At 39.4% G+C, this 19,783-nt stretch overlaps 2 protein-coding genes across 5 annotated transcripts in view; both read right to left on the reverse strand.

The window, feature by feature from the left end:
• Positions 1 to 331: 331 nt before the first annotated feature.
• LOC108429707 (histone H2AX) lies at positions 332 to 1,008 on the reverse strand. The gene has a single exon (XM_017701651.2). The coding sequence runs from the start codon at positions 912 to 914 to the stop codon at positions 486 to 488; it is 429 nt and encodes a 142-aa protein (XP_017557140.1). The 5' UTR covers positions 915 to 1,008; the 3' UTR covers positions 332 to 485.
• Positions 1,009 to 1,922: 914 nt separating this feature from the next.
• Positions 1,923 to 19,783, reverse strand: part of c2cd2l (c2cd2 like) — a 33,716-nt gene continuing 15,855 nt past the window's right edge. The window contains exons 3-16 of one of the 4 annotated variants that reach the window (XM_017701751.2): positions 17,590 to 17,685; positions 17,359 to 17,478; positions 14,645 to 14,758; positions 14,146 to 14,259; positions 13,580 to 13,682; positions 12,275 to 12,407; positions 11,068 to 11,132; positions 10,511 to 10,632; positions 7,941 to 8,112; positions 7,393 to 7,500; positions 7,071 to 7,201; positions 6,344 to 6,581; positions 4,142 to 4,192; positions 1,923 to 4,005 (exon numbers count right to left, since the gene is read on the reverse strand). In XM_017701751.2, the coding sequence (XP_017557240.1) occupies positions 3,752 to 4,005; positions 4,142 to 4,192; positions 6,344 to 6,581; positions 7,071 to 7,201; positions 7,393 to 7,500; positions 7,941 to 8,112; positions 10,511 to 10,632; positions 11,068 to 11,132; positions 12,275 to 12,407; positions 13,580 to 13,682; positions 14,146 to 14,259; positions 14,645 to 14,758; positions 17,359 to 17,478; positions 17,590 to 17,685 (1,821 nt within the window). In that variant the 3' untranslated portion in view covers positions 1,923 to 3,751. Of the gene's footprint in view, positions 4,006 to 4,141; positions 4,193 to 6,343; positions 6,582 to 7,070; positions 7,205 to 7,392; positions 7,501 to 7,940; positions 8,113 to 10,510; positions 10,633 to 11,067; positions 11,133 to 12,274; positions 12,408 to 13,579; positions 13,683 to 14,145; positions 14,260 to 14,644; positions 14,759 to 17,358; positions 17,479 to 17,589; positions 17,686 to 19,783 lie in introns of all 4 variants that reach the window. The other 3 variants (XM_017701749.2, XM_017701753.2, XM_017701752.2) reach the window with 3 other exon arrangements.

The raw sequence follows: 19,783 nt of genomic DNA on the forward strand, positions 1-19,783 counted from the left end.
AATTAAAATGAAAACTCAGACAGTGGATTCATAGCACTTCATGTGGCTATGCAGCTTTTGAACACTTCAAACGACTGGTTCCTACCACTATTACCGATTCTTACTCTGGCTCAGTAGTTATGTTAAAAATATTCCATTTAACCACTTAAACCGTCTTTGGTGGTGGAATTACCCTTTAACTTCATTAGCAATGCTAGAAATGATGACTTAGCGGGAAGTTGCATTCAGCTAGGTTATGTCCATTTATAACTATCATCAGCAAACATAAGGTCCCACCTGAACTTACATGAAGATTAGTTAGCAGGCACCAAAATAAACAATAGCTTCAGCGTAAGTTCGAGAAATACGTTTATTGGCAACCGTAGAAAAGACAAACAAACAAATCAACAGAGAAACCGTGGAAATCGCTCTTTTTCAGAAGAGCTGGGTGGCCCTTAAAAGGGCCTTTGGGCTTGTGTTCAGGCAGTCAGAGTTCGCACCACTGTTTAATATTCTTGGGACTGTGAGGATCCCTTCTTTCCCGCCTTGCCGGAGCTCGGGGCGGCCTGGCCAGTTTTCTTGGGCAGGAGCACGGCCTGGATGTTGGGCAGGACGCCACCCTGAGCGATGGTCACTCCGCCAAGCAGTTTGTTCAGCTCCTCATCGTTGCGGACGGCGAGTTGAAGGTGACGGGGGATGATACGGGTCTTCTTGTTGTCCCTGGCGGCATTGCCCGCCAACTCCAGGATCTCAGCGGTGAGGTACTCGAGCACAGCGGCCAGATACACAGGAGCACCGGCACCTACCCGCTCAGCGTAGTTTCCTTTCCGCAGAAGACGGTGGACACGACCGACTGGAAACTGCAGACCAGCACGGGAACTGCGGGTCTTGGCCTTGGCACGGGCTTTTCCTCCGGTTTTGCCTCTTCCAGACATAATCGCTGCTTTCTTCTCGCTTCTCTCAACTAAAGAAAATTAGAGAGTGAGGTGTGTGGAGTTGGTGCAGTATTTAAGGACAGGCTGAAAATGGGCGCTTCGACCCTCCCCACATTCCTATTGGTCACGTCCACACAGAGAAGGTTCTCATTGGCTCTTGGGACAAAAGCCTGACAGGATGTAAGCTTTCATTGGCTGCAAACTGCTGTGCATAAACAGCGCAAACCTAAACGCCAATCAGAGCTTTGCTAGCCAAGCTTCACGCTGATTGGATGGCAGGGTCTAGCTGTTCTACCATTGGCCTTTACTTCTGTCAATTGACTTTGGGCGGAAAATTCAAACCAATTAAATATATTCCCTCTGAATTTGAAGTCCATACATTTTGGCGGAAAGTCAACAAAGACTTTTCTTTGAGATATCCAGGATTACACCCCGGCCCTCCCCCCAAAAAAACTAGCTGAAGATTATTTTAAGACATCTTTGAAACATATCAAATGTGTTAAATGCATTATATGTGTTAAAACGTCATTCAGATTCTCATGCAGGACAAAAAGGACTTTAAAATTCATATGGACTCTCACATCTGTATCTACATTTGTTAGTATTAGAAACAGACATGACAGGAAACCTTGAGTATACAGATTTAATATTTGTCCTTTAAATGTACTACTCTTAACTGAAACACTCCACTTAAGCTGAGTGTCTTAATTTAGGCCATCATGCTCAAAGTACACAGAGCTACCTAGATGCAAATGTGTGTGCCATTTCAGGCTATATTTGTTACAGGATTAAATCAGATTCCTTCTTTTCCCCCCTGCAATATCTGATCCAGGATTTTCTGTTGGTGTCGGCTAGATACTGATCAATATTGATATGGCCTCTCTAATTAGAAGTTTTTATTAGCTCATCTGTACTTAACTGTATCATTGCAACACTGTTCTAGCTCTGGCACAATACTAAATAATCAGCCAACAGTTTGCATATTTAAAAAAAAAACTGAAAAAAAAATGCATTTTTCAAAAATAATTTATTCAGAATAAATTAAACATTGAAGTAACCACATAGTATTATAAAGCTCCAAATATCTGAGAGGCATTCTTTTCTCTTTAGGCGACTCACTATTACCATAGAGACTGACATTCTGGGCCTAATAGTAGAGTAAGATTGGGGTCTTCATTCAGGCTCTGTAGTTATTTTTTTCGGTAGGAAAGAGCAAAGGATCTCAACCATTCATAATCAGTTGGACTTCTTCCAGGTGTCTTAAACATAAATGTTCAATCAACTCTGCAATCAAAGGCAATGCATTGGAATTTGCTGGCCTGAAGTAATCATTGAGAAGAATGGAGAAAGGGTTAGAAGACAATGACCCGGATAAGCGCTTACATTTTCATTCAACCAGCTTTCACCAAGGCCATGGCACCACATTTACTAGAACAATCTTACTATTGTCTTGTGATGAACGAGAATGGTCAGACAATTTGTCCTCGAATAGCTAAAGCCATCAGAAGCTGAGTTAAGCATTCACCTTGCCGCTAGAAGTCTGCCATTTTAGCTGTTATGTAGATTTGAAGGTGAAATTGAGAAGTGGTCTCCTCCTCCAAAGCTCCCACTTAAACAATATCGCTATTTACACATGTTTAGGTTGAGTCATCTAAGCTATGCATGCAGGGGAACCCACTTTGGGCATTCTAAGTTTATTGCAACTAAATAAATAAGGACTTAAGTAATGGTAGTGAACTTTTATTTTGGAGCATACTGTCCAGGATGTGTCTTTTTTTGTCCTCTAAGCAGTGAGTAAGCTTGAAAAGATTTAACATAATTTATGGAAACCGTTCGTAATATCCCCTGAGGTTTTTTATTTTTTTAACCTGAAATACTTATTATAGCTTATTGTAAATTTAACTTGATATAATTTATAATCAGAAACTTTTAATCATAGTTAAATTTGTCTTACTTCTGTTTGTATGGTTCATATCTTTACAACTAAAATTCACTCAAACATAATTATTAGATATGCATACTACTCCTGTGTATTTTTTTTTAACAAACATTATAAAAGAAGAAGGTGCCACAATGAAAGTACCACTATTTGAAAAACAGGGCTTAATATTTGTTGATCTAACTTGCTATTAACTACAGCAAAACAACAAAGCACACAGCATAAGCCTCACCATAATTAACTCATTAACAAATCCTTGTGTGGTAAGGAGTAATAATTTAGTGTCAGTGACAGTAAACAATACACAACATAAGAAAACCGAAGAAGAAAAAGCTCCCCAGCGTTGTAAACAATCAGAGAAAGTTTCAAAGTGCAACTGATGAAAATTAAATAAATAATAAAAACACATAGCAACATAATGTGGGAGGCTTTGATAAGTATTGGTTTATGTCGCCCCCTTGTGCTGAACAAGTCTTACAGCATTTCACTCCCCTCCTATTTTCAATTCACTTCTGTCCCTTATCCTCCATGAAAGCAGCTATTTAAAGTCTATTATTAAGCCCACAGTTTAGACAATCAATAGGTATTTCAAAAGGAGACAAATCCCTTTGTTTTTCCTGGTGTTTCTTTGAGAATTCTGCCCTGAACAAAACATTAGCCAGAGCACAGATGTGTGTCCGCCTGAGGCGTATGTACTCATCACGCTCGTGAAGCAACGATGGCTGTTTGGGTCAAATATTGTGGACAAGGAGGGTCAAGGCTATGCCTGTCACCTCCCAAAAAGGGAGCACAGGCTTCATTTTTTTCCAGGAACTGTTTCTAACGCTCTAGCTGCCCCTTGCTCATTCGACTGGCGCCCGCACCACGTCTATCCAGTTTCTCTCTCTCTGTCCGTCCCTCAGTTGTCAGCCGTGTTGGCCCCCCCGTTGGTGGCGCTACTTTTGCCTTTGCTTTTAGACGAACGGAAGGAGAAACGCTTGATCAGGCGGCGTGAGAAGCTTCCGGACTTCTTGCGGCTGCTGGAGGAGCAGGAAGCTGTGGACGAGTCGTTGCCCAGGTTGCAGACGTCCTCATGGGACTGGCTGAAGCTGGGGTCCTTCTGTCTGTGCCTTCTGCGGAACAGCAGTTTCGTTCCACTGCGGAGGAAGCCCACTGCAACCCAAAAATCAGAGCCAGACAGTGAAGGCTTATAAACACAGATGCACAATATTTCTCTACAATATTAACACAGATGTAAAACACAGTCAGAGTGGTTTGATATGAAATGGTGCATTGCAAAGAAACTTACCTACTTTGATCTCTTTACAATGGTGGTGATAGGAACCAGGGGTCGTAATGTCTACAACGCAAATATAGGCATAAGCAAATGACTAGTATGCCTACACATGTCTTCTAAGTTTTCCTATGTATAATGTTGATAATGGTAAAATAATTACAAACCTGAAAAAAAATCATCGGGGACTATATTGCCTTACAACACGCTGCATGTACCCCTCCACCATAAATGCATTTTAAACAAATTAGTTAATCTCAAAAAGTCCTAAAACAATAACTCAGGCATTAGGTTGCATGTTCGAAATCGTTTCATTTGATAACTTTCTATGAAGGAGCTTTTAGAGTCATTAACCTCATCAGACGTCTGGTTCTCATCACCACCACTGTGAACAATTCAAACTCAATTGGTGTAATTAAATTTTTGAGACATAAACAAAGTCTTTCAGATTGTTTGATGTTAAATAGTTCCTTGTACAAAAGGTTACAGACTCAGATTTCTTTATAGTTGGGGTTGGGGACAGGAACCAGGGGCTATCTAGAGCGACCAGTGAACCTATGCGTGTCTGAGGTTTTGACAATGATAAATAATTGTTAATCCAAAAAAATGCCTTTGAGTTCTGTTTACCACATATTTAAAACAATTTTTCAGGCATCAAGCAGCATCCTTGGAACCATTTGATGTAATAACACCTTTCTATGAGGGAGCTTTGAATGTCTGGTTCCAGTCACCACTGTGAACAACTCTAAATCACAAAGTTTATCTAGAACGGAGCATTTTCCATCAAAGCATTCTGAATTACTTTGTTTACATCTTTACCATTTATTCATAGTGAGATTTTGTAGAATAAGTGGAATTCCACTTTAAGCTGAGGGCACACTACATAATTTTAGCACTGAATCTCCAGGCACAAAGTTTTGTTGTTATTTGCATAAAATCCTTTAGTTCGTTGATAAATTAAGCTGTTTTAGATGTTCTGAAATTTTTAAATATGTTTGAACATTTCAAATAAAAGATTCTTGGCGGTGTTGTAGTTTGAGCTGGTGAGAAGTCCTAGGAACAGCAATGAGCAAAAGCCAATGAGATCCAAAGAAACATCGGATCAAGGCAAGAAGACTCCAAAGCAATTGGAGAAAAAAAAATGTATATTTTCTGTGGCTGCTGTGCTTTCTCCTCCGACCAAGGCCACTCGCATTCAGTATGAACTCAGTAAATACACAAACAGCTGCAAATGAACTATAGTTTGGCACATGATAGGCATTGGGACTTAGTCACTGGTGCTTTGCAACAGCTTTCTCTATTTGAAAAACTGTGCTGTGTGAGCCTCATCTGCGATTGCTTACATAGTGTGCACGCCACCCGTGTTTGGAACCACAGGTGTACTTAGAAGATAGTAATGCCTCCTGTACTGTAAACAGCTATACCATGTTTTTAAATACTTTTGACGGTAATTTGTTTACATACTAATTATTGTTGGTTTTTAACATTTTACATAGCAGTCATTGTACATAGCACATCCTCTACAGAGATCAAACAATTCTGCACAATTTCTATTTATTATTTGCTTTGCTAAACATTTTGGGGAAAAATAAGATATAAAATGTGGCACAGCTTATGCACTGGCCATATTATATTAATTTTCCTCTCCAATAAGTTAAAATCAGCAAACAGACAGCCATTGTGCATCTCTGTAGAGGATGTGTACTTACACCAATCAGGCATAACATTATGACTACCCCCTTTTTTCTACTCTCATTTTATCAGCTCCACTTTCTGTATAAGGTGCACTTTGTAGTTCTACAGTTACAGACTGTAGTCCATCTGTTTCTTTGCATACGTTTTTAGCTCCCTTTCACCCTGTTCTTCAATGATCAGGATCCCCTCCAGGACCACCACAAAAAGAGAATATGGGTGGTGGATCATTCTCAGCAGTGACACTGACGTGATGGTGGTGTGTGTGTGTGTGTGTTGTGCTGGTATAAGTAAACCGGACAGCAGTGCTGAGAATAGGGTAGAAGGGGGCTTTTTTGAGGAGTATGCAGAGAAACAGACAGATTACAAATGGTACTGCTTATTTAAGAAGAGCACCTGTATTAAGAGGAGCTGATAAAATAGACAAAAAGGTTAGATAAAATTGTAGATACTACTTAATGAAATGGCCAGTTGGTGTATATAGATATTTGTTTGTGTGCCCTAATGTACTCCAGACTCAGGCACCTTTATGGTCTTTGAGGCTGCGTGTCTCTAACGCTCCAGTAGAGCCCGTCTCTGACTCCACGTCGTCGACAGACGGCCGCTCAGACACGTCGGATGGCGTGGTCTCTTCCGCATCCTGGTTGGGGGATGCTCCATGGTGGTTTGGGGCTCCACTTGGAGAGTGATCCCCCTGCAGGGCAGCATCCATAGCTGCAGCATAGCCCACTGACAATGCAGAGTCATCTTCTGTAATAGGAACCTGTATGATTGAAAGAGATTTTTAAACCCTAGCCAATGGTTAATTTGGCTTATTTCCAAGGTAGGAGCTCACTAGGATGAGGTGATTAAGCAATTAGCTACCTATGAGTCACACTAAATGTATTATGATATATTATAAGTGATAGTCAAGGTATATTAGCTTACAAAGAGCTTTCGTTGCACCATTGATTTTGCATTTACTTAAAAAAGATATTAAATGTAAAAAAAATTCCTAGAAGCATGACATATGACAAAATCTTGGAAGACTTGGAAACGTATTTTTAGAGCTGTGTCTATGATCTTTTCAGATGTGATTATATTTTAGAGTCTTTAAGCTGATGACAAGCCGGCCTATGTAGTGCCCCACACAATAAGTACAGAATGTAATTAAATTAACTTAATGAGGGAGAGAGATGTCAGAGACAGCGGGATTAAAACTGCACAGGCTAAGACAATGACATCATTATAGCATCATATGACATCAGCAGACCTTTGACACTCCAGAGATGATGAGTGTGCTGCGTTTGGTGGGGGTCTTCTTTGCTGCTTTACTGGCCGACTCGGTCAGCTGCCGGATGGCCGTCTCTGCTACAGGGTCCAGCCCATTCGAGAGGGGGCTTTCTGCTGAAATACAGACCATACATACACATGTAGATAAGGAACAAAATGAACAACGTTCACATTAAGGCGCTTAATAAGAAGCACCATCTCACAATCATAGCTTCTTTCATACGTTAGAGCTGTAATTGACATTGACACACTGCAGACTGTGTTTTATAAACCTCTATAAGCCTTAATAATGCTGAACTGACTGCTGGGTGTGGGGCTGATGCTGGCTCGGCTCTGGAAGCTCTCTGTCAGCACTGTCGGCCTTTTCTCCGTCACCTCCACCTTAGACGGAGACCTAGAGGGAGAATCGCCTATACGTACATGCAGTTGTATAGAAAAGAAAGGAAGGAAAACAGTTATAACCTTGACCGTGATGAGGATCATGGGTCAAGTGGCCCTTATTCATTAAAGGTGCATATGGTCAAATCTCATCGTAAAATAAGCACATGCAAAATTTTATCTTTGGCATATCTGTATGATTAAACTATCTGGTAGAAGTGTACATAATATTTTCATAGCTTGAAAAATGTCTGATTTACATTACATTACTATATGTACATTAATATATTTATCACGCTGGTAATGTAAATGCCTGATTTACATTACATATGTATATGAATATATTCATCAAGATGGCTGTTTTTCAGCCCATTAGTGACCTGCCTAGAAGGCATTAATGTATGCAAGAGTAAAAGTACTTTATGGTCATTTGGACTGGCTGTGATGAAAGGGGAATTAACTAGCAACGTACCTAGCTTGCGGTCCAGCTTCGGCCGTGACTGGATGGTAGTAACTGTGGTGACGATGGTGCCGTCTGGCATGATAGTGCGGTCTACGTCCACCTTTTTGGACGGCGTGAGTGAGGAGCGAAGTGGTGTAGCATTCTGACATCCACGCACATCATTCAACTCCATGTATAGGAGCTGAAAAGAAACAAAACACTGAAAAATCTGATCACAACAGAACACACTCATAAACAGTCTGAAAACAAACCTAATGTATAGAAATTGACCATGGTCACAGAGATGGATAGCCATGTGTAGTTACTGAGTTAATCAGGGACAAGCGGTCAGTCAATTTGGTAGTCTGAGGTAAGGAGATACACTTCTGTTAAATAATTCACATAGACATTTAAAACAGTAGCTTATCACAACTCCCATCAGTGATGGAAGACACTGACTGAAGCTTTGTGGAAGTTGTAAACAACAGATTCTTTTGCATAACCCACTAAACGTGCATGAATTCAGTGTATAATATAGTTTTTATTATTGTTAAATAAATTATAAATTTGGTCCAAATGTTTTTTAAAAGTAGGGTTGGCCTGAACAATGGTAATACAAGTTTACCTTTGGTATTCTGGTATCAGTTTTCCTCTTTAGTATTAAGGGGGTTTGCTTTTGTTTAGCCACAAAAATAACAGCCTAAAATAAATGTGAACAGCAAAGGCTTCTGGCGGGAATATTAACCACCGAACTTTCTAAATTTCAACATAACTGAATTGTCGAGATGTAAACAAAGTCATTCGGAGTGGTTTGATGTAAAATGGTGGTGACAGGAACCAGGGGTTGTGATATGGCCAGGGGTCACAAATACAACCATTTTATTTATGATACGAAACACCCTGAGAACCTACACATATTTTGAGCTTTTATACTTTATACTAATTTTTATTGATGTAACAATGTAGATCTGTTTACTTTGATGAATTCATAAGTTTTTACCACTCCACAATCTCCAACATACACACACTGGCACAACATAGGTGCTGCTCTGCCACTACCACACCAACAAGATGCTGTGCTAAATGTTAATAAAATGTAATAATGTATAAATCACTTAAACCCTACATTTAAATGAAAATAGTATTATATGAACACTTCAACATATTCTGAATTTGATGCCAGCAGCAGACTACAAAAAAGTTGTGGCAAAATCATGTTTATCACTTTGCTTCATTACCGCTTCTTTAAACGACACTGAAAGCATTTGGGAACTGAGGAGACCAACTGCTGTAGTTCTCAAAGTGAAATGTTTTCCTGTTCTTGCTTGATATAAGATTTCAGCTGTTCAACATTTCCTTTTTAGCACTTGGACTCTTCATTCAGAATTAATGGTGCCTTTACAGTTGTCAATGCATGCCATGTGCAATAATGCAATCCCAAACTGGACTGTCTGTCTCATTTTTAGCCTGGAGGATGCAGTGTCATTCATTTTGATTTGTTGGATCACAGTACACTTTTCCACTTCACCTTAGACCATTTTCAATGAGCTCGGGTTTATATATGGTTTCTGCAACTAACTGTGTTTCAGAAGTGTTCCTGAGCACATATAATAATTTCAACTAGAAAATCTTGCCTGTTTCTTGTGCAGTGCCACTGGAGGGCCTGATGATCACGGCCAGCCAATACTGAGTATACAGAGATTTCTCTGCAATCTCTGAATATTTTAATGTTATCACATACCGCAGACGATGAAAAGCTCTTTGCTATTTTACGTTAAAAAACACTATGCTTGAACTGTTGCAGTATTTGCCCTTGCATTCTTTCAGAGTGGTGAACCCTCCCCATCTTTACTTCTGAAAGACCTGGCCTCTCTGGGACCCATCTTCTTATGCACAATCATATTAATGACCTGTTGCCAATAAACCTAATTAGTTCAGGGTATTTTTTTTACCATTAGACAAGTCTACCAGTCTTTTGTTGCCCCTCTTCCAACTTTTTTTAAACATGTTGCAGGTATCAAATTCAAAATGTTTTTATTTTTCAAAAAAAAAAAAAAAACAGTAAAATTGATCGTTTCAACTTTTGATATGTTGTCTTTACTATTTTCAGTGAAATATGGGGTTTAAATAACTTTCACATCATTGCATTCACATTTTTATTTACACTTTGCACAGCGTCCCAACTTTTTTGGAAACAGAGTTTTCAAAACATAATAGAAAGTGGCTGTGTTATTTTATTGGATTTCTTTGAAGTTTACAAATAAAAAAAAAGTCCTACGTTTTGATGCATGTCTAGCATAGCTGGTGTAAACTGCTACACTAATTAATATGGAAGCATATCTGTTCTATCAGACAGACAACTAAATAATCTTTAAATATAATTGTCTTAAAAGATGATTTTCGAAAATCATTTGGAAATATCAACAAAAATGGTAAAATGCTGTTCAGGCCAACCCCATCTAAAAGGTACATTAGTTTAAGACAAAACACATTTAGGTATATAAAAGAATTGCCAATGAGGTGGAACTGTAATACTTTTGATACTTAAATGCTCAGGAGAGACTCAGGAGACTGAATACCATTTCCAACATTCCACTCACTTCCAAGGTGACAGTAGCTGTCGGTGCCAGACCATGACCTGGTGTGATGGACAGTTTGTGAAGTCCATTGGGACTCCTCCTAGGGAGATCCAGTGATAAGCAGGCATGACCCGGCAAGAATTCTGCCAGATGGGACAGAAAAACCTGATTGTGCCAGAGTAAACACAAAGGGTGTCCATCCTTCCATTTGAAAATAATTTGAATAGGGGATAGGATTGGGGTTTCTTTGGTCTCATGAACCAACTTTCTTGCACAGTTTCAGCTATTCCTCGTTATAAAACATCTTTATCCAAACTGCAAAGAGCTTGATAACTAGCTGATGAGTTTGATTAGGTTTGGTTTTGGGGAGAATACCTGAAACTATGCAGGGCATTGGAGACCGAAACTGAGAATATTCAACATTTTATGGGTATTTAAATAATCAAATTCAAAATGTTTTTCTTTTACTCAAAGCATGCTCAACACAGCTTGTTAAATTACATAATAAATAAATAACATTTTTATTTAACACAAAAGTTAAATAAAAAATGTTATTTTGGGACAAATGATTGACTTACGTTCTCCTTTGCTGTTGCGTTCCACGAGTCTAACTTTGAGTTCTTTGGTTTCTGGTTGCAAATCCCTAAAAAAGAGGAAAATCCATTCGTAATAGATGCTCAGTCACGTCTTCACAAATAACTGTACACACAAAAGCACTACATGAAAGACAAAAAAATATTTGTTTATGTTTAACGACAAAGATGTTTTCCATCAATGTAAACATCAAGGTTAATTCTTCAAGCACCTTAGACGATACCAACTAGCCTTTGTTTTGTAATAGTCAAGACCTTCACAGTACCACAGCATATTCACTTCACTGATCTATTCAAAGCAGGAGTGTGTGAACATGCTATGAATGGTTAAAGTGAGCTAATGGCCCATCGTCTGCTCAGGCAATGGCTTTCGACATCCATAGCCGAATGAGTGGAGGGTGGATTCACTGGCAAACTCATGCTTTTATAAATAAAAGGATTCTGAAAACACTCAGCTCTCCTCTATTAGCATGAAAGGAGACTTGCTTAATTAGCATGAAAGGGACATGCTAAAAAGGTCACTTAAGAACGTTTAAGCATATCTAGGCCAGCCTGTAAAAAGGTTAGTCTCCTGGCGAAGAAGTCTCATTTAGAGAAAATACCTAACGAAACAAATGGCTAAAGATAAAAGCATTATAGCAATTACTGAATGAAAGACTTCTTTTCATTTGCAGTAGCTCAGTTTGGATGACTTCACTCTTTCATTCCATAAAGCTTTCTATAAACTCTTGCAGAGATCACATTCACATGTCTAAGCTATTGTATCAAACTCCTGACAAAGACATATTTCCAATACAGAATATTCATTGTCTGTAGAATACAGTCTAATACCTAAGCCTAATCTGTCCTATTACATGTTCCTCAGAATGCCTGTATAGCATTATGTCTCTCATATTTCTCTTAGATCACCACTTACATTTTCACCAAAGCAATTTTCAGTAGTGAAAAACCATGTAAAAAGTTATGATATTCTCTGTTTCATCTCTTAGCAGCAGCTGTCAGACATGCCTGCTATTTACATTAAAAACTAGCATCCATAGCACACAGTGTTTGAGCAAATATGCGATTGTTCATACTCAGCAACTACTTCATGTTGTCCACGAGAGCTGGAAGTTCCACCAGAGATAAACTCAGAAGAGCTCTGAGACATTAGTACGACCAGTCTTCTACTGGCCAGATAGGGTGCACTCACAGCATGAGGTCTTCTCCCCAGTCCAGTGTGGCTCCAGGGCTGGTGGAAGGTGTGAGGAACCGTGTTCTCTTCTCCAGTGCAGGGACGTCCAAGCTCAGTACGCAGCACAGCTCCCCGACATGAGCCTGGCAACCTGAAGACACACAACATCATTAACCTACAGCTTACCCACACATCTGAACACAATAGCTGGAATAAAGCTGCCAAGACTACCCCATTTTACCAACAGGGGCTTTACTCCAGCCAAAATGAAAATATTAAGCATAGATAGGCATGTCTGATGTAAACATACCAATGCACCTCTGAAAGGGGTGTGGCAGTAGTTTCTAGAGCAAGATTTTCTGGTTCAAAGACTAGACTATGACATCTTGAAAGTGGAAGGGACTTCCTGCTCTGGATCTTTTTTCTCACTAGTTGGCAAATGTAGAAGGACGCCAGATAGCTAATGTTACTAGTAAGCTGGACATATTCTAGCCATCATTTGTAAATCATAATTAAAATGAAGACAAGAGATTACTCGTTGACAGAAATGACTTGTCAGATGAGGAGGACAACATGCTAAAAGATTAAAGTTTAGTTACCTAAATACTTCAGTTTGATTCTTTTTCCTCTGACATTCTTCTACTGAACTGTGTGTCTATAATAATGGAAAGCAAGCTATTTTGCTTGACAACTGAGGTAAGAGTTACATTAATGCTAGCTCAGTTGTATTTATTAGTCTACAGATGGTTGCTAGGCTTGCAGCCAGGACTGGGCGACACTACATAGATTCCCAATATTTTTGGCATAATGCATGCCGGGTATTGTAATGGTGAAACACTGAGGAATGAAAACATGAAAACAATCTAAAATAATGAATTCTGTCAAACTGATGAGGCTGAGGTATACAACGTGACAGAATACTGCATAACACTGCAAATAAAATATTAAATGCTAGTTTTAAGTTGGAAAACTCTTTAACAAGCTATATTTGTCAAGAACCTACAAAAAGCAGTTTATGGGTGCACTGTTAAAGGATTTTATCTTTCTAAGCTTATGATTCATTTAAAGAACGATGACACAGCATGGAAGGTGCAGATAAGACCAAAATACTGCTACAGCACAAAGGAAAGACCAAGTCTTCAGCACAAAGACTTCTATCGTGAATTATGACATTAAGTTGTAGGAGTAATCCGTCTTTTGTTTTAAAAGGAGAAAGACTATTCTACTTGAAAATCCTGAATAAATGATTAAATGAAAAGAAAGCCTACTCAAGCAAGTAACATGCAAACAAATTTGTATACAGCGGCTGGAAGGCATGTCTACCTTTTTTCACACTAGAGGCTTTCAGATGACGCACCAGAAGGCGTCTAAGAGCATTGTTTTGCTGTGGAGAGTTGTGGCTCCCTTCCTTCTTCTCTCTGGGAAACTGCACAAATGTAAGAGCAGAGGTTACATATAAAGCAGAATATGGACCTTTCTACTGAACTGGTTCAAACTGTGGTCCCTACAGTAAGGAAAAAAAAAAAGGATTAAAAAAAAAAACCCAACAACTAAGTATTCAGATTTTAGATCAAATCTCAACCCCTAAACTGATTCACCCTACATTTAATAAAAAAAAAAAAATTATGCAATCTTAAAAAAAATGTTATCTGACATTTTTATGTAACTACTAAAACACACATGAGCTGGAGTCTATAGGCGGAGGTCTGTTTCAGCCAGAGCCCTGTATTTCTGAACAGGAAATTAAGACCATATCACTGCACATTCATGACATCAATGAGTGAAAACTGCTTTACTCTGCCAATAAGCTGATCAGCACACCAACCAATGAACAGACATGAACCTCAGGTAGGAAACTGATGGTGTGTGTGTGCTTTTTTTTTTCTTACAGCAGGGCTGGAGACACATGCTCTCAGGTTGAGGATCATGGCAGGTTGCGTGGCATATAGTGTGTCTTCCACCAATTTTGCTATCATATCCACGTCCACCTCTGCCTCTGAGCTCTACACACAGGAAACAACCTAATTACACAAATCAATTCTACGGCAGCTGCCGGTCACTGTGCTCAACATTACAGTGCCATGTCTGTTACATAGTTTAGTGGGTGAGTCCCTCTTAAAAGCACAGTCCTACTAGTCTTGGAATAATGTTAGTATTACTAAAATGCTCACTAAATCTCATATGTTATTCAGCTGACCAGTTTTTAAGCTCAATCAGGCATGTTACGAGTGCTCTAGTTCTATTTCTGGACACTAATTTAGTCTATAGAGCACAAGCTGTTATGTGTTAGATATTAACACATTCTGAGCAGCATTATCTACTTACTACAAACAAAATGCAAAAAAGCCAGAAGCTGGTGTATAGCTCAGGTAATTTCCCTCCTCCTACCTCTCTCTGAACTCTCTGTCTTGGAGTCACGGTTAAGGATGGCAGGGGTTGCTGGGAAAATGTCCAAGAGACCAGCAGGCCTTCTTCCTCCACCTCCTCCAGACAAACCTGCAACTGCAGCAGCACCCACACACCAGCATTTATAACAGTAGAAATTAGCTAGCATTAGTACTTGCACGTCTTTCAGCACTACAGCTCGAAATATTTATCTGGACCAGACAGGGCATGACTGCATATGCTGGGCGTCAATTCCCAAATATGTATCAGGTTTGGGTTAGGTTCAAATTACCCAACTGCATTCTCACAGTACATCCCCCACTTTAAACAGATTTTTTTGCATTCTTAAAACCACACTATAAGCCTATTCATGGATTAATTTTACATGAGGAGGTGTGATAATGTAATTATTACCAGCGTTTCACAGTGATTGTAGTTCTGTCTGAATGTGCCAAATGTCATGTTTTACAGACTGTGCACTCCCGTGACAGTAAAGATTCCAGTGTCTTTTACCTTTTGTAAACAAGCGATTAAAATAACTTTATCATTATTATTATTATTATTATTATTCTTAGTAGTAGTAGTAGTAGTAGTAGTAGTAGTAGTAGTAAAAAATATTTTAATCCTGTGCAAACATATGGAAGCATTTACCTTTGTTCTCTGATGAAGTAAAAATTTTTTTATATAAAATAATACATTAATTTCCCAAACACAGAACAGCATAAAACATTTTAGCATCATTATTATATTTTTAAACCCCAGTTCATGACTTCTGTGAGCACAAACAGTCAAAGAGCTGCTCTGCTAGCCACACCAGTCAGCACTCAGTAGCAGTAATGCTAGCATCTTGCTGCCTAAATTCTACGCTTTATAAATAAAGGAAACATACAGGTAAGTTTTCTTTTCTTTGAAATACATCCTTCTATTTTATAAAATTAAAGGAAAGTTCTGGGCAAGTGATTAGAAACAGTTAGGAAATGTGGGAGCCCTCTGGGGTTTTGCAAACATGTTTTGGATATAATGGAGGAAATAGAAGAGGCCATAAACTGGCTCTGGAGTCGTGATGAAAAGTGGAGCGGAGCTGAATTTCATTCAAGTGAATCACCATCTGTCAATGCAATGAATCTACCCAATCAGGAGGCAGCTCGTGTTTGCGTAATTCGTGTCCGCAGCACAAAGTATGAAACACTAGTTCCCCTTTTCAGATGTTCCACAATGAAAAGCTGTACCAGTGACAAAGGCAAATATATTTACATAAAACTGTTTATCTCCAAAATTTAAAACCTGTGTAGGAAAGCGATCATTTGGATAATAATAAACAGAAATGTCTGATAATGGCCGCAAGTGATAAATTAAAGACATAAACCCTAATCTTTCCAATTTAATTTCAGTAACATTTCGGAAAATATTTCATGACGCGTAAAAATTATTCAAAATAATAGAAGCATATCTTCACATAAATATTAACTTAGGGTGACTACATTTTAATTAAATTTCTCAGGGAACACTCCCGTAACACCCACATGCAGGCAACTGAAGGAGGCAGGATGCATTCACGGCCAACGATGCGCCAGAGCAGTATAAGTACAGTGCGAGGTGCTAGAATGTAACTGCTGCACCATTCAAGAAAGCGAAAATGTGAACAAGAAGCTGGCTAATACAAAGCAAACTTCAGCCTAGTACTCTGTGGCTAAAATCAGGCAAATATGTAACGTTACAGTCCTGTCTCAACTTTTTCCAGGAAAAAAGTATGATTTTATACACTGAAGAAGACTGTTTGCTATAAATTCTAGAGCTATCTTTTTTGTTTTCTAATAATTTAGGATGATACTAAAGACAGTGTAATAAACATCGTTAGTCAACCTAGGAGCAACTAAGGAGTTACAGATCGACCCCATGATGTTCTTATCAAATACCGCGTGAACATTTTGATGAATTACAGGCGCTCACATGGTCTGAAAGCTTCCTTCTTAAAGCACTGAGATTAAGTTTTAAAAGGCGCTTCTCCATTAGTCACAATCAATAATCAGAATAAATGCAATAACCACCTCTTCTATTCACATCTAGCTCTAAAACTGTAGATTCACATTATAGGGAATGGATATCATCTTCTGATTACATGAACTCTGTGAACTACAGTCACTAGAGTCACAATAAGGCTACATTAAATTATTGAAATGGCGAAAGGAGACCTACATGCAAACTGATACTGCAGGCGTACCTCCCTCAAGAAATACTGCAGTTTCTAAGGCTTCACTTGGAGCAACACAGAGATCCAAGATTATCAAACATATTTGAATTCTTTACATTTTCATTGCAATTTAAAGGGCAAATTTTGTGATACAAACACAGATGCATTAGCAAGTAAGCTTGTCCTTTTCAAAACATGTCAAAAAGAAAACAACGCTGAATGGGTTGTTGGCACACAGCAAAAAATGGATTTAAAAATGAATCCAATGTGATCTTGCTGCTTAATCGTGGCCTTAAGGTCCATCTAGTTTGCAACACACTCTTGAAACAATGAAGCAGCTAAGCACATAACAATTACTGCCACTGTGTAACATCTTAGGACTCTTTGCACATATTTACAAACAAAAAACTCACCTTAAAATCTCAGTTCTCTACAAAGCTGGATAAATCTGTGCATTGCTGAGAAAGTAACTATAAACACACAGATGCATATTCCTGAATGTAGTTACTTTTTTTTTTGTTTTTACCTGGGCCTTCATGGGGTCCATGGTGATCTGGTACATATCCATGGAGACGGCCGCCGGTGACTGCTGAGTGACAGTCACTGGGAATGTTACCGTGTCAATGGAACAGTTGCACTGCAAAACCTGGAAGGGGAGAGCAGTGTGGATTTGAAACACTTCCTAATACAGGTTTAACACAGGTTAAAATATCTATGCCAGAACACTCGACTATAAAAAAGTGGATGGGTGGCATACCATGCTGTGTGCTGATTGTTCTGTGCAAGTCACATGGTCAATGGATGCAGAGGTAGGGAGCTGAAGGCTGTCATCAAAGGTGATTTGAATTGAACTCTATGGAAGGAGACAGAGACACAGACTGACAGTGATTTTCCAAGCAGAACAGGCATCTCTATTGTGGTGCAGTCAAAAACTCCTCCCATCCGTGAATCCTGCTACCAGCTCAAAGCGATGCTGAAGGAGACTGAATATGAACAGCGCACTGTGATATCTATTTATGGACAGTAAGGTGTACAACAGCATAGCTATTCACATTTTTGATATACAGACTAAAAAACAAAGCTGAACAGCTTTGACGAGCAAAAAATGAGCCACAAGAATTTTGACCACAATCACCTTTAAAAAACAAAAACAAGCCATCTCTAATGATCAACAACAACCCTCTCCAACACGGCACTCTACATCTAAATATGCCATTACATAAACAACTGAGATTACACACTGCAAAAATCGAACACATCCCCTGTGTCTTTTCACAGACACACATGCTGGCAGGCCAAAACACATTGGTCAGCGAAGCCCAGGATGTGACATCACTCTGTCCCGGGTGACAATGGCAGGTGGCCATGGCTTGGAGCTGCCAGCATTGGTTTGAGCCAGAACACCACAGCTCCAAAATGACATAATGCAGCATAAAGGAAGGCTGTGCCAAGTGGGAAAGAGCTGATTCAGGACCCTGTTCCTCAGTTCAAGCTCTGACCCAAAACATTTTCAGTCCAGCAGAGATTCCTGGTCTCAGATCAGCACAAAAATGGCACGGCGCAACATGGAGGGAAGCCAGGATGAAGCAAGACAGGCATGCAAGCCATCAGCTAATGGAAATGACTGAGGAGAAGCAGGCTGGCAAGCACAGTGCTGTTCAAACTGTTGCTCAAGGGAATGTTTGGAGTGAATGGGCACATTCTGTCCATGACATTTTCGTATGTTAGGGCAGTGGTTCTCAAACTAGTCCTCAGGTTCCCTGTACTCCAGCTCCCAAAACACTTAACAAAAACACAGAATACATGGTATTCATGGAAATTACAGGGCACTTTGCAAAAGAGATTTCAAAGGGCGTATCCCATATCTCTAATCGTGCAACTTTAGTTTCCTTTTCTTGTATACAGTAACAGTGAAAGTGAAAATGGAGCAAACAAAGTTTATTTATATAGTGCTTTTTACAACAGGTGTCACAAAGCAGCTTTACAGAACAATCAGTATTACAGAAAGAAAAAGGAAAACTCCAGGTCAAAGCCCCCATGAGCAAGCCAGTGGCAACAGTGGCAAGGAAAAACTCCCTAAAAGAGGAAGAAACCTTGAGAGGAACCAAGACTCAGAAGGGGAACCCATCCTCCTCTGGTCGACAATGGATAGCAAAACATTTTATGAAATGTTAGTATGAAGTATTATAGAACGAAGTGGTAAAAAAACAGAGGTTAATTTGATTAGTTTATGATTATGCAGCAGCATCTGAGGGTGAGGACTGAACAGCGTTGTACAGCAAGAAGCTCAGTGGTGGTCAAGCCAGTCCAGAAGGCTGGTAAGCAGTGGCACCCGATCAAAGCAGAAGAGGCAACAGCATCAGACGCACAGGATGGGCAGTTGTTCAACTCAGCAAAGAGCAAAGAAAAACAGTTCTGTAATGAGTGACTGATCACAGATTACAGTGTTAACAGAGCAGCAGAGACTCCGGCAGGTCTAGATCTGACAGGGAAGACTAATTACCAAAGGCTTGACTATACAAGTAAGTTTTTAGCCTAGACTTAAAGACCAAGGCTGTGTCTGATTCCCGAACATTAACAGGAAGATTATTCCAAAGCTGGGGGGCTTTGTATGAGAAAGCTCTCCCCCTAATGTAACTGTATTAATTCTAGGTACCAGTAGTAAGCCAGTACCTTGTGATCTAAGTAGGCATGATGGTTCTGAGTAGGAGAGAAATTCACTCAGGTACTGAGGGGCATGTCCGTTTAGAGCTTTATAGGTCAGTAATAGAATTTTATAATCAATGCGAAATTTAACTGGTAACCAGTGTAGGGTTGATAAAACTGAACTAATATGGTCAAACTTTCTGGTTTTGTGAGGACTCTGGCTGCAGTGTTCTGCACTAACTGAAGCTTGTTAAGGCTTGCTCTGGGAAATCCAGACAGCAGGGTATTACAGTGCATTACAGTGA

This window comes from Pygocentrus nattereri, chromosome 23 (genome assembly GCF_015220715.1).
Source record: "Pygocentrus nattereri isolate fPygNat1 chromosome 23, fPygNat1.pri, whole genome shotgun sequence".
Lineage (NCBI taxonomy): Eukaryota > Metazoa > Chordata > Actinopteri > Characiformes > Serrasalmidae > Pygocentrus > Pygocentrus nattereri.